The following is a 14,514-nucleotide window of genomic DNA, read 5'->3' as shown; positions in this document are numbered from 1 at the left end:
CTTTGTGATATGACTCTCTTTGACCCCATCATCAGATTTCGTCAGAAGACGTGGGCACGGTATATTAGTCGCCATTGTTATGACCACAGGTGGCCAAAGGCTTATATATACAACGTGAGGATTAAGTTCGCTCCGGTGAGAATCTCGTCAAGTGGAGAGCAAGGCTTCAAAATATAACAATTTGAGAACCTGGCCGTCCTTTGCAGTTCGCTTCCTCGAAGCAACTGCCTCTCTAGCTTCTTGTTACTCACTTATCTCAGCGCGTAATCGCGAAGCGCAGTTCAGTCGTCCCAAAGACAGTCAGCCCATCGATGATGGCGATGAGGATTCGGTGAATCAACGCCATCCAGCGGCAGAAATCCAGCATCTCTTGATGAGGCCATTAGGCTGCGATTTACGCGTTGGTGCTGGGGTCGCGTACTGGGTAAGAGCAGAAATTTTATACGAGACGAAAGCTCGAATCCCTTTGCTGTAATTAGCTCTTTTGTGCTGCTGTTTTATGCTGGAAATAAGGCCCGCAAACTTTCAACATCTGCCCTGGCCGCATCAGCCAAAATCGTCGTACAGAAAGCTGCAGTGCCAACCGGAAGTTGTGTTTTACCTTTGAGGGAATGAAATCAAGCCATTCAGAGTTGGTTGTCCTATGTCACGTGCCTGTATCGCTTCTTTATCTTGTTATTCACTAATGAGAGCGGGTATCGCGAACGCCAATTCTCGAGGGGATTCGCAGTTCGCACGCTTTATTCCAGGGCACGTTTAATGGAGTTCCTGGCAGATGGCGCCAGGCCTGCATGGCGGGCGTAGTGTGGGGGGCGTCAGGCGAATGCCTTGGGGCGGATGGCGGGAGACAGGCCACCGTCCTCAGTGAAGGCGGCCCCCTTGAGATCTGCCTGGCTCTGGTGGTCCACCACTGCCGCACCCACGCAGTCGCCCATCACGTTCACCACCGTCCGGAAGCGATCCCTGTCGTAGTAGAGTCGGTGGACAAGCATGTAGCTCAATGAAACCCCGTCTCTAAACCACCTTCTCTGTGCACATTCCTCGCAGGTTCCCTGGGGGCTCAATGACTATGACTTTTAACTGCTGATCCCAAGGCATAGAAATCGATTCCTGGCCACAGCATCCGCATTTTGATGGAGGTATGGTATGGCATGTACAGGATGCTTCTCCTAAGACTTTACACAATTTTTAAAAACAGACTTTTTAATTTGGAAGAGCACTTTTTTCGGCATAGCGATGTTAACGGTGTAGTACATCAGAATACAGCTGAGCTGTGCTAACTAGCAGGATGGGTTAACTAATACTGAATAGTTAATTTTTTTACTATTATGCTCTTTAATCACTGAGAGGCGTGTAGCCCGCCGTAAGTAACATCCATATCAGTTCAGAGAATTTCGGAGACGTGGTTACCCTCAGCGTTGTGGCCCGATAAAATTTCGCTATTTCGACTAGTTACGTGCACTGAAGAGGTTGCTTTGCCTGCACGCTTCTCGAAATGTAAGCATTTTGGCGCGATGTAGGCAGAAATTTGTTGGGCCACAGCGCCGAGGGTAACCGCGTTTTCGAAAATTCTAAAAACTGATATGGATATCACTTGTGGTAGGCTGCACACCTCTCAATAATTGAGGAGCCTAACAGTAATAGTTAAAAAGTGAACTATTTTTTCGAACCCGACCGCGGCGGCTGCGTTTTTATGGAGGAAAAACGCTAAGGCGCCCGTGTGCTGTGCGATGTCAGTGCACGTTAAAGATCCCCAGGTGGTCAAAATTATTCCGTAGCCCTCCACTACGGCACCTATTCTTCCTTTCTTCTTTCACTCCCTCCTATATCCCTTTCCTTACGGCGCGGTTCAGGTGTCCAAAGATATATGAGACAGATACTGCGCCATTTACTTTCCCCAAAAACCAATTATTATTCAATATTAGTTGGCAAGCCTAATAGTCAGTACGTCTTAGCTTTATTCTGATGTACTACACCGCGTACAATGCTATGCCGAAAGAACCGCTCTGCTAACTCAAAAATCCTATTTTTGAAAATTGTGTGAAGTCTTAGAGGAAGCACCCAGTGTGCAAAGTTTAAGGTCCCTATCTGTCCACGGGCTACGATTGACGCCGTAGTGGCGGACTCCGCACTAAGTTCGACCGCATGGGGTCCTTTAAAGTGCTCTCCCATCGCGCAGCTTGGATTCAATACCGCGTCGCTGGTTCTCAGCAGCGTTACGTCACGGCTACTAAGCCACCACAGCACTACGATTGAGGAGAAATGCGCTTAAATAAATAATAAAAAACACTTATTCAAAGTAACCACATTACATATCGGTCCTGAGTATTCATGGAAAGAATTGCTAGAGAACCATGCAGTTGAGAGACTGTTGAGGCAGAATTCGTAATGACAGCGCATTCCTAGATACGAATAAATTTTTTCTCTGTTATTTTTGCCCTCGGAACTACGTCTTCAAGTAAGAGCACATGGGCGCATTTCCACACTATTCATTTTAACCTGTGGCTGAAGGGGACACAGAATCACCCGCCGCGGTCTCCTCTTACCCAAGACATAATTAACACCACCCGAAAACTTAAAACGGATGATTTTAGAAAGCGACACCGAGCCTCCCAACGGGGCTTCGGTCTTTTCTTCGCGAAGGCAAAGCGCCAGCAGTGCTGCCAGTTCGACCACGACGCGCTCTTATCACCACCGCCTCGAGTGCCTATCAGAGAGCGAGGCGCAGACGCTTGCGATGACAGCGCGTTGCTGCTCGGAGCGAGCGCTTCGGTAAAAGATTTGATAAGCGCATCTACGTTGCCTAGTCACGTTTTCTACATGCGAAAGCTTGCCCAGTTAGAATTAAAGGGAAAGCAAGCATAAAACCTGGCTTGTAGCTATAGCCTTCAAGCGTCCTCGCCATTACTACGACCACTCGCACTGACGCCAAACGCTGGGAGGGACCGAGGGCTCAGCGCTTCCTATTCTTACCACAATGCTTGTGCTTAAGCGTTCGGCGTGTTTGCGCTTGCCAGTGATGAAACTGAAAGTTGTGCATGTGCTGTGCTGCAACAAGGCGACTTGCGACTGCCGGCAGTTCGGGCTTCTTGGCGGAGCGAATAAGCAGTGAGCTGCTTTTACAATGTAGTTGCTTCGACCATTCGCCAGGAGATCGAGCAAGAACGGCGACTTCGGTAAGTAGTCGCTTTGGATTGTGTGTTCGTATTCCTAAGTAGCAGGCTTTCGTTAATATCGGTGACTGCTTTGGTGCCTTGTAAAGTTTTGTGTACGTATGAGGCGCTGTCAGCTTTTTGAGAGCGTCAGTTTCGTTCCATGCAGATGAGTGGGCATTAGTTCGCGTGCAGTGGTGGCAAGTATAAAACCTTAGCTGAAATACCTTCGCCGTTATCGCGCCGGCTGATGTTGGTGCGTTTTACACGCTCTTTTACCCTGATAAAGCTTCGTTTTTGTATGGTATGTTTGCTGAGAGATGGTTGCCGACATTTGCGCTCAGCGCAAGGCTCTGCCTCTGCACTGCAATATAAGAAGCCAGCCACAACTAAACTTCCCACGTTGGGTTTAATTTTTAACTCAAAACGACTCTCACGCACACACCAAATCCTCGTACCATGTAGCTACAGCCCGGAGCGTCGTCTTTATCCTAACTCTTTTACACTTGCTCCAAGTTTACTGTAATGCACATACGGTTGGTTACATCGAGTATTTGCAATGCTTGAGCTTTGCATAGCTATAGGAGCGCAGTGTTTTCCTCAGTGCTTGCACTCCGCAATAACTGTGTGTGAAGGGACAATGTACACCATGACCACGCTTCACACGTCGACCGTCTCATCATAGAGAAAGTAATTTGCGGTTTCATGTTTCTGTTTCTAGGTGGTGTGCCGGGCAACGGATGTGACGCAGCGGCGCTGATGAAATGAGGTGAGTCCCGGGCATGATGGACGCTGTACGCGTGCAGTTTCACGTCACTCAATATTACGTTAGCTGTCCGTGTGCATTCAATTTCAAAAGCTGCAAAGCAATCTATGGAAGCCGTGTTATCTCTGATGGACGCCGTTGGTTGTGCCAGACAGGACGCAGGAAACGGGACAGCCAGAGGGGTGTAATAAGGGAGTAATTACTCACTGGCCAGAGAGAGGTGTGGTTGCGCGGCGCTGACTACGCCGACGCGATCGACGGCTGTTGATACGCATCTCTTTCTGCTGGAACGCGGCGCGCTCACTGGCTGCGCATGGATCGTGACCATGCATGACTGGCTAGACAACTCGTCTGTTGTGTCAGGATCGCGCTGTGGATTTGGTGGTCTAGTTATTTGGTCATGGGCTTTTCTTTTGGTATCGCGTTGTCGTCGGCGTTGATTTAGGTGTTTCGGTCGATGTCGGAACTGGTGATTTGGTCGGGACTTTAGTTATCTTTGCCGAAGAAAAGGAGCTAGCTATTGATGTCGCAGTAACACCAGAGTACGCGCTGCGTCTGTTATGGCGAACGGCAACTTTATTCTGTGGTGGTACTGCAGGTGGCACACTGTCAGTGCGCTCATTTCCGCTGCTGTGGTGGCGGTATCAATCGGATAGAAATGTGCACCGCGTTTTGGCGTCTCTGGTATCAGAGCAGAGCTTGGTGCCCGCATTTGGTGGCTTCCTATTACTTCCTATAGAGGTGAACTGCTGGTGCCGTGAAGAGAGCATGGAACTCAGCTTATTTTGCTTATTTTTCTCCTGATTTATGGTTGAGTGGTGGTGGTGATGATTCGTTAACCAACCACAACTGTGCTGGTGGAGTTTCTGCTGCATGCCGATTTGAGTTGGTGTCGCCTAGCCTTGGTTGACGATTTGCACTCGCGGGGACGGGGCTGTTTGCGTCTGCATAACATTCAATGTTTTCGGTAACGGGGCTGGTTGCTTCATGTGCATCAGGGGTGAGAGTGGTGACTTCGGGATGATGTGCACGGAAACGGCGGAGTGCTGTGCTTCTTGATGACGTGGACTTGTGTCGGCGGTGTTGGCTCTTGGAAGTGTGGAATGTCTATGGAGATCCCTGAAGTCCCCGGATGAACAGCACCAGTATAGGACTGGCTGACTCCTTCTCTTGGCTGTGGGAGGCCTGAGGAGGACTTGCCTGAACATTGGCAATGTGCAGTTTTGGGGGCGACAGGGAAGGCTCGTTCTGGTGAATGCGAAATGCACTACGCAGAGCTCCTTCGGGTTCCTGCATAAAGTGCAGCTCTAGGTTTCTGGCGGACGTCGGACGTCTGGGGAACAGAATATTTTTTTTACGATTCGCTGTTGAGGTGGGTGGTGGGTATGGCAAAGAAAAATAGCGGCCTACACACTGTGCATGGAATGGAGACGCTGCTGTTTCCATGCGGCAACAAGTTACACACGTGGACAGAGTTTAGTCGTGCTATATTCGCAACCTGATGTTTGCGATGGCTGGAGAATAATTGGATCAAGCATAAAGGAAGTGGAAGATCTGACGAGAAATGTGAAACGGTCTCGCATTGCTTCCTTGATCTTCGGCAAGAAGTCGTTTTTCTCGAATATCTATGCGACACAGGATCGGAAGGCCTGATTGGTAACGTAATTGCTGGTCTGTACGTTGATCGCTTTTTTTTTAACAGATGGTGGTTGCATCGACCTCTAAGAGGTGCAGCCTCTCCTCGATGAGGCCGCCTTCCGCCGTTGAGGCATACAGGGAATACGATGTGGGGTTGAGCTGATGTTCGCGGATTAGGAAAGGACGTGGAAGATGTTTCGGCGAGAGCCGTTACTGGGATCCCACCCCAAGTGGTCGTGTAACTGAAGCCCGTTGTAGTACTTGCAGTTGCCTTGGAAATCCACAAGTCAAGGCCTGTCAAAACAAAGACTATCCAAGAGAAAGAAGAGATGAAAGAAGAGGGAAAATGATGGACAAGGGAAGAAAGAAGAGAAGCGAAGGAGAAGATAGAAGCCAAGATATGTCAAGAGAGAGAAGTGAAAAAAGAAAAAAAGTGAAGAAGACAAACAGAAGAGAAAGAAGACAAGAAAGGCGAAGTAGAAGAGAGGAAGGAGGAGAGAAAGAAGAGAAGAGCAAGGGGAGTAGAATAAAGAAAGAAGCTGGACAACGAGAAAATGGAAGGACATGACGGCTTTCGCCGGATATTTTAACGCCGTAGCAGTGTTTTTGACGTCACGATGTTTTATGCAGAGTGTTTAACGGAGTACTTTCGAAGGAACAAATTATCAGCCGCGGAGAATGTCGGTATTTTGAAAAATCACGCAACTTAGCGAGATAATTACCTTGAGTGTACCAATTAAATTTAAATGACCAAAATCTGGTGCCAGTGTTAATTACGTAGCCACGGACAAGATGACGCCTTATCAATTTCTGAGGCGAAGAAAAAAAATACGGGATTATCGGACATCTGGTACGACTATTCCCCGTAAAGCAGCAGTTGTATTTAGCCTCTGTGATAACTCTGATGTTTTATTCTAGTGAATGCTTTTCCTCTGAGCTGAGGCTTCACACAAGCGACAGAATCTTTCTAGATGGTGACGGTGGGTGGCAGTGGGTGGGTGCAGCCCCGTAACTAGGGGGTGTGGTTGGTGTTTCTAGAGGTCAGCTGGTTTGCCCACCGAGACTTTTAATTTGATTTCACCGTAGCATTTTCGTTACCGTGGGCTCCGGCAGATGGAGGAATTGTGGAGGACGGCGGTAGGTGGATTGGTTGCGGGTGGCGCTTCTGAAGAGTAGCGCCAAGCCACCTCCTCACGGCGAGTTAAACCTCTTGGAAGCTTAAATCCAAGCGGTGGAATTAAAGCACGCTTGGAACGATGGAACAGTTTTTTTTTTCAGGTTCAGTTCTCAGCGTCTTAGCGCATTATTCAGCGAGAGCTGTTGAACTGCGCGCTCTGCTTCCGATGTGGGTCGGCGTAGTCCCGGGTACAGCTAAAGGTGCCTCACGCTGTCGCATACGCTATTTGCGTTCATACACAGCCTTGCGCCGATGCTCAGTGTGGGCCACGGAGGAAGACTATATAGGAGTGGAAACTCCGCTGTCTGCAGCGACCAGAAAAGGTCACAAGCCCGCGGTGCCACTATCATGCTGGCGGCGCCTGGCGGCCTGGAAAGAAACTACTGAAATACAAAGTCACGGCGTGCCCGCTGAAGCAAACACCTGTGTCGTCTGCTTTGAGCGCGTGCCAGAGCCGCCTGCCCGGGCGCTGCATTTATTTTTTTTCCCTGCTGCTTCTACGAGGCGCCGCATGGTGCCGCCACTGCATGCGACCTCATCGGCGCATACAACTGTGACTTTATCTGGTCGCCTGTGCACGCTCGCGCTGACGGGAGTTTCACCTCCTATAGAGGCTTGCTCCGTGGTCTGGGCGGAACGTTGATCGGGTGACGGTCAGGCAGTGCGCACGGCAGGATCATGTCTGCGGCGACAATGGTCTACACGCTGTTGAACGTGGTGTCGGGCGAGAGCCTCTGTCTTTCTACGAACTCAACATGAACTCTAACCACCACACTGCTGGTTTAAATTGTAATTAGTAAAGTTAGTTGATTACCTACCTAGCATGATTTTCAGAAACAACTGACGTCAGCCGCTGCTGAATACTTATTACTGAAAAGTTATTCTATTTCAACCACTTTATTTTTACGCTTTTTTGAAGATAGATGAAACAAAAAGCATATAGGAAGCTTGGGTGAAGTCTGCATGTTTGGAGGATTTGAAAGCAATGAAAAGGTTAGAAGTTATTAAATTGCCTTCGTGTGTAAATTTATCCTCGTAACATGTATTGGACGTTACCCGAATAACGGCTACGTTTGTGAGCAATAGTGATGCACAAAATTTTGAATTTGTGCACCTTCAGAGTATTTGGCACATGTTCAAATGGTACGCACAAGAACCAGTCGACGGTGGCGATGAGGCCAATCCCATCGGCGGGTAGTCCGACGGCCTGCAGGACGATGACCATGGTGACGAGGCCGCCTCCGGGGATGCCCGCCGCGCCTACGCTGGCAACCGTCGCGGTGACGCTGCAGGGGCGAGAAACATGACACGGCACATGACAGAACACAGCGCATCGCACCATGACACTGCAGTGCACTACACTGCACTGTTAACTGTTCTATACAGGGCACTATACACGACACTGTACACTGTTTGCGCTGAACAATACACTACGCTTCGCAAGTGACTATTCTGCACTACACCACACTACACAACGAAACATGACACATGACAAGAAACATGAGGAACATGACATGAAATACGACAGAGCACAGCGCATCGCAACATGACACTGCAGTGCACTACACTGCACTATTAAATGTTCTATACAGGCCACTATACACGACACTGTACACTGTACTGCACAATACACTACGCTTCACAAGTGACTATATTGCACTACACCACACTACACAACGAAACATGACACATGACAAGAAACATGAGGAACATGACATGAAATATGACAGAGCACAGCGCATCGCAACGTGGCACTGCAGTGCACTTCACTGCACAGCACTATACACCACACTATACACGACAATGTACAATGTACGACAATGTATACGCACTTCACAATAGACTATAGGCTGCACAGATGACTATACTGCACTACACCACACTAAGCAACGAAACGCAACGCTGCACATTCCTTACCAGCGTTCTCAATACCTTAACAAAAGCGTAGCATAAAGACGGGACGAAGAAATACGAGGACAGGACGGTGCTACACACGCGTTTTCATTCTCGGTACCTTCCGTAGAAGTGAGCCGAACTGCAAGGCTAGTCTTTGCACCTGGCTACCCATGGCTACCCATGGCTACCCTGGCTAGCTGTCTAGCCCATGCACGGAACTACAGCTGCAGTTGTTTTTCAAGCACGTTTCGCTTAACCAATCCAAATGAAGGCCATCTCAGCGAACATTACTATACGTTGTCTTGGCAAAAAAAAAACCCTTCAGCCTCAATTAATCTTTACCTCAATTAATTGAGACTCGTTTGTGATAGCGATTACAATCTAGTAAGCGCTAGCCATCTGAAACGAAAATAAAGAATATAATAATAATATAGTGAGGCTGGCAAGCTTAGAGCCAGACGACTGATCTTGGACAACTCCGCGAGCGCGGACTCTGGATACTTTTGATGCAGACTACAGATGAAGCCGGAGGTCTGCCTGGTTCGAGCACGTGTGTATCATTTAGATTATTTGGCGAGATTGCCACCTCCGCTTGAAGTCTCCATTAGAAACGCCAGACGCTACTTTGTAAAACCTTGCTATCATAGGCGGTCACTCGAGAAGGTCAATTTAAAATGTGTAACTGGGACAGAAGTTGTCAAAGGGGGAGTCCCAGCAGCCGGCTTCTTATCTCCGGGATGAATGCGTTCAGCGGGTCGTTGGAAACGGATCAATGAGACGGAGCTGGGCACTATTATTTTCAATTCTTTTTATGCCACACACTACTTTGTCTTCCGGGACACAATTTTCTTATTTACTTTTTAGTCCCGACATAATGTACGTCTTGATAGTATCATTCGCTTAATAGGGCTTTTCGCGCTGGTGCATATTAAGCCTAATCCTGAATAGTGTATAGAACATATTTTGTTCAGTTGTCGGACTACCCGTCCAGACGTCGATGTCCGGGTACTCAGGATCTCTGAAGCACTAGGGTTCAAGTTATTATGAAGGCAACATGGCCATATCTATGGGAGAGATCAGCTGCATGGTTTGTAATGTAATGCGAAGGCATGGTAACCGATGGTCGTTAAGGTAACGGACCGGATTCTAAGGGAAGGCGTCGAGAGTCAGATGTGCGGGTGGCCGCAGCTGGCACAGGACAGGGTTTGATGGAGGGATGTGGGAGAGGCCTTAGTCCCGCAGTGGAAGTCGTCAGGCTGATGGCGATGACGAATATTATGTCGAGGAAACACACGCCCTGCCCGCTTCGCCTTAGTACCACAGGCTGCAGAGTTACAAATATAACGAAAGAAGACCCGAATTCAAATTATTTGAAGTTCAGTGCTGTGTTTCTTAAAGGCAGCCACTAGATTCAGCTGCACTCGATGCGGTGCCCGGCCTTCTTGGCCCCCACCCCCCCCCCCCTCATACTACACTATAAACAGAAAGGTATAAAAAGGAAGTATAGCTGTCCTCTTGGAGTGCGCTAGAGGAGAGCTTAATCACTTTTTACTCCCATATAGGCGTATTCCTGTTTAAAGTGTAAGACAGACCCTCATGCACCATTATCCTCTCTTTCACTGCGCTGTTCTTGCATCTCTTCTTAGACCTCAAGCCGAGACCTCAAGAGAGACTCAAGCCGCTCTTTCCGAGCTTCCGTAAGGCTCACGCGCAGCGCCGTGGTGGGCTGGTAGCAGTTGAATTGAATTTATTGGCATTGATTTCATTGCCACGTGACAGGGTGGCAGGTATGACGTCGCAAGGTTACGTCACATTGTCGACCAGTCATTAGGAACAGTAAATTTGGCGGTGCTCTCGGATTGGTTCATCTGGGGTCATGTGACTCTGATGTCATCACCCCATTGACCAATCAAGGGATTTCAAATTTTGCCATGTTCTCCGATTTTTCAGTTGGGGTCACGTGGCCCTGATGACTCAACAAGGTCACATGAGCCCTATTGTCCAATAAGGTAATTTTGTTCTGGAAACCGCATGGCGACACCCTAAATGCTATCGCATTATGATTATGCTTATCTGTGCACAGCTTAGCAAAAAGTACATTAAAAAGTCAATGAACGACCTGGAAGAAAAGGCCGAGACAGCAACATGGAATTAGATCTGGCTTCCATTTCGTCGAAACCGTACAGCGCAAATAATTTGTGCAACAACACTAATGCGTATAACTTCGTGTCTAATGGCGTTAAATCCGTAAACGTGAAATGTCTGCTTTCTGCCGACGGCTGTAACGGCTGGATTTTGTAAGCAGGCTGCTTCCATCCCAGCGTCTCAGCTGTGTAATAACTCGTGCCCCTGGCTTACGTACATCAATAGCCCGTTCAGGTTTCTCTGAGCGAAACCATTTGCACCGCCAAAAAGATGCGCAGACCACACCACACCTGGAACGTACGAGATCATCTCAATCACCACGCGAAAGTCCTCCACAGCAGATGTCTCCGATTCTTTTCTGTCTCCAATTGGCTCTCATCTACGTGAATACTCGCTTCTTGCACTCGCAGACGCACGCGCTCACACATTCGATTAAGCGCGGTGCAGCTTCCCACAAACAATTTTGCGCCGCCCGTGCAATCAATAGCTCCTGTCTGGATTCGGAATTTCAAAGCTTTAAAGAACACAGAGACCCATGCCCGGGTCCGCAGCTCCCCCCCCCCCTGTAGACAACACGTACAGGTGTAAAAAACGTCCTCCCATTTCGATTGAAGGTCGGAATAGGAAACTCTCGATTCCGCGCGCGCACAGTGCGAGAGAACTCGAGAGACAGCGTTAGCGAAGGGAGCCCTTTTTTTTCCCACGACGCCGCTTCTCTCCGAAGCTATAGCGTCGCACAAAGCAGGGACGCGAGCAGTATACAGCGGCGGTTCTCTTTATACAGCTCCACAGGGGGGGTTAAAGAAAAGCGTGGAAATTGCGCAGCACTCGCAACGCGATGTCCTCGTCGCCTTTTCATTTTTTTTTTTCGTCGAGAAATTCTTCGGCAAAGCGACGTTCCGTGTCTGTGCAATGAGGTGAAGGCCTTCGCTCTTCATAGAAGCGCCTTTCTCTCTCTCTCTCTCTCATTCGAGACAGCAGCTCCGAAAACGAAACAATAGAGAAAAGATGGTAGGATGAGTGGGAAAGGGGAGGCTGTTGTGCCCTTCTCTTTCTCATAGGAGACAGCAGCTCCAAAAACGAAACAATAGAGCAAAGATGGTAGGGTGCGGAGGAAAGGGGAGGTTGTTGTGCCCTTCTCTCTCTCTCTCTCATTCGAAACAGCAGCTCCGAAAACGAAACAATAGAGCGAAGATGGTAGGGTGAGGAGGAAAGGGGAGGTTGTTGTGCCCCGGCAACCTCCAGGGAGAGATGTACGCGCGTCGCCTTTTGCAGCGTCGCGACGCGGCGTTTCAGTTCTCCTCGTCGTCGGCGACGCGAGCGATCTCTTTTCGCTTTACGGCGAGGAGAACGATTCTTTGAGCGCCCGAATCGCTCCCGGCTCCGTTAATAGGCCGTATTCCGTAGAGGTGACGTATTCGCAACACGGAACTGCCATTACCAACTGCGAGTGTAGGGATTGACTTTGCTGAAGCAAAAAAGGATTGAACGGATAAAAATCAGTTGGCTCTAAAAAGTGTCGCTCGTGTAATGCAGCGAATCGCATTTCACGTAACCAATTCAGGATGCTGAAGGTATGTGAAAGAGGGGGCTCTTTTTGAAGCTCCTATGTACGTATGAAGAGGGCGTAAGCAACGACCTGACTCTCTACGCAACAGGCGTGGTTCATACGGAATAAAAATGGAGGAGCTGCAGCAACTTCACCATTTTCCTCCGTGTTTCATGCCGTTCAGTTTGCTGAGTCCTCGCAGGCGTCCTAAAGCTCCGCGATAGCTAATCTGTTCAACAGTTGTCGACTTAGAAACTACAGCAAGCAGCAACAAACGGGAAGAGCAACCATCTGTGCAACTTGCATGCGACAACAAACCTGTCAGTAAATGGCGTGCCGTTATATTGCGCGAACACCATTTGGTATTCGGTACAGAAAACCGACTGTAGACTGTTCTTGCTCCCTCATTTCCCCTTCTCCACCTTTCTTAATAGACAGGCCATTCTGTCTGGACGACCCCAACGCCACCGGTGGCTTCTAGTGTTCAGCCCGCCGGTTATACATGTTTGACTCACGCTACAGGCCTCATATGAGAGCACGCATTTATCCCCCCCCCCCCACAAACACACATACACACTTCGCCACTTAGGCCTCAGGCCGTTCTTATGTATAGGAGGTATTCAGGTGACGTCATCCGCAAGGGGCGCTAGTGGCCGGCGCGGCATTCGCCATGTTGGTGGTCGCACGCGCGGCAGCCGCAGCATTTACTTCGCTTGTGATGTGTGAAATGTGAGTATTTAGCGTCTCGCCGCAGATAATTTCTGTCCGACCCGTAACACCGTGTGACTGAGTGGATACGCCGTGAACTGCGCGATGCAGAAAGAGCAGGCACGCTGAAAATGTTACATTTTGTGAAAACGTCGACCCGTAGGAATGTGCAGGTGCCGGCGTGGTGTGCGACGTACTACAAGACTGCTGCCGTGCGTTGAATTCATCGATATTGAGGTCCGCCTTGTGCACGGCGTAAGTTCGCCGACAGGCCGAGGAATTAAAGGATGCAAATCTATGAGAGGGTGTAATTGCTTGACAAGCGGTCGACCCCACATCCGTGCTGAGAGTGCCGACGGCCGAAGTGCCGTTTTTCACATAGGTGAGTAGTTAAACGTGTCTGTTCGTTTAGCTAGCTTAGCTTGTCATCTCTGTCTGCTGAAAGTGATGTGTTACTACTGAATGTAGCGGAATCGCTGCACATCGCGTTGCTGCGAACCGGCCTACAGATTCCAGGTCTTGTGCACTGAAAGCAACGGTACGTTTCTACAATAAAACCTAAAAAACATTCTTGCTATGTCTGCCATTCGTGCATGACAGTATTTACTCGACCATTTTATCGCGTAAATAAAGCAGCTATGACGCTATATGCGTTTTTGCTGAAACAATGAGGCTTCGGCAGTTCGCGGACTACAGCCGCTGGAAATATGAGTTTCTGCAGCGTCCGTTTAGGAATATGGGTAATTAATTATGTGCTGTGTTATCCACTATGTGTCCTGCATGAGTAGCTGACAGTTATGAACTGATATTAAACGTGGCAAGTCGTGTACATTCTTGCGTGCAATGCAGGCGGCCAGTTTTGCTGCCGAGTTGCGGCACGCAGCTCGGTTAAATTACGGCACAGAATTCTGCTGCAAACTTGATGCACAATAAGCGTTCCACAAAGATAAGTGGACGTTGGCGCTTTTAACGACGTGCAAAGATGTTACGGATCACTAACAATACAGGCCGGATACCTCACGGCGTACCGTGACACTGCGCGAGCTTTCGTGAAACGACCGCAAACATGGCGCGTTTGCCGCGGTGACGCTCGCGCCGTCTGGTAGCGCGGCCTCAGTGAATACCTCCTATAAAGGTAATTTTGAATGAATGAATGAATGAATGAATGAATGAATGAATGAATGAATGAATGAATGAATGAATGAATGAATGAATGAATGAATGAATGAGGCACCATGTGGCTAGTGAAACGCTGTAAGGAAACGGCAGAATTTTATAGCAGGCTACATATGAGGCGCGTATCCTTGACACGATTAAATGCTAAAATTTTATAACATGTATAGCACTCTTTCATGTTATAACAAGATGCCCGATGCACTTATACGTACAGAATGCGGAATATATGCACAGGGCACAGGAAAGAAACTTTTTCGGCGAATGTCGAGCCCTGCTGACTATACACTACGTTCGCACTGTATACCGG

The 14,514-nt window shown here is 48.8% G+C and overlaps 1 protein-coding gene across 1 annotated transcript in view; it reads right to left on the bottom strand.

Annotated features, from left to right (window-relative positions):
• Positions 1–739: 739 nt before the first annotated feature.
• LOC144110975 (excitatory amino acid transporter 3-like) overlaps positions 740–14,514 on the bottom strand; it is a 31,656-nt gene continuing 17,881 nt past the window's right edge. The window contains exons 10-11 of the mRNA XM_077644046.1: positions 7,885–8,019; positions 740–963 (exon numbers count right to left, since the gene is read on the bottom strand). Coding sequence (XP_077500172.1) covers positions 816–963; positions 7,885–8,019 — 283 coding nt within the window. The 3' untranslated portion in view covers positions 740–815. The remainder of the gene's footprint in view (positions 964–7,884; positions 8,020–14,514) is intronic.

The sequence above is a fragment of the Amblyomma americanum genome, chromosome 11, assembly GCF_052857255.1.
Source record: "Amblyomma americanum isolate KBUSLIRL-KWMA chromosome 11, ASM5285725v1, whole genome shotgun sequence".
Classification (NCBI taxonomy): domain Eukaryota; kingdom Metazoa; phylum Arthropoda; class Arachnida; order Ixodida; family Ixodidae; genus Amblyomma; species Amblyomma americanum.
Note: the sequence above shows the minus strand (reverse complement) of the source record. Positions and strands in the feature narration are given on the sequence as shown.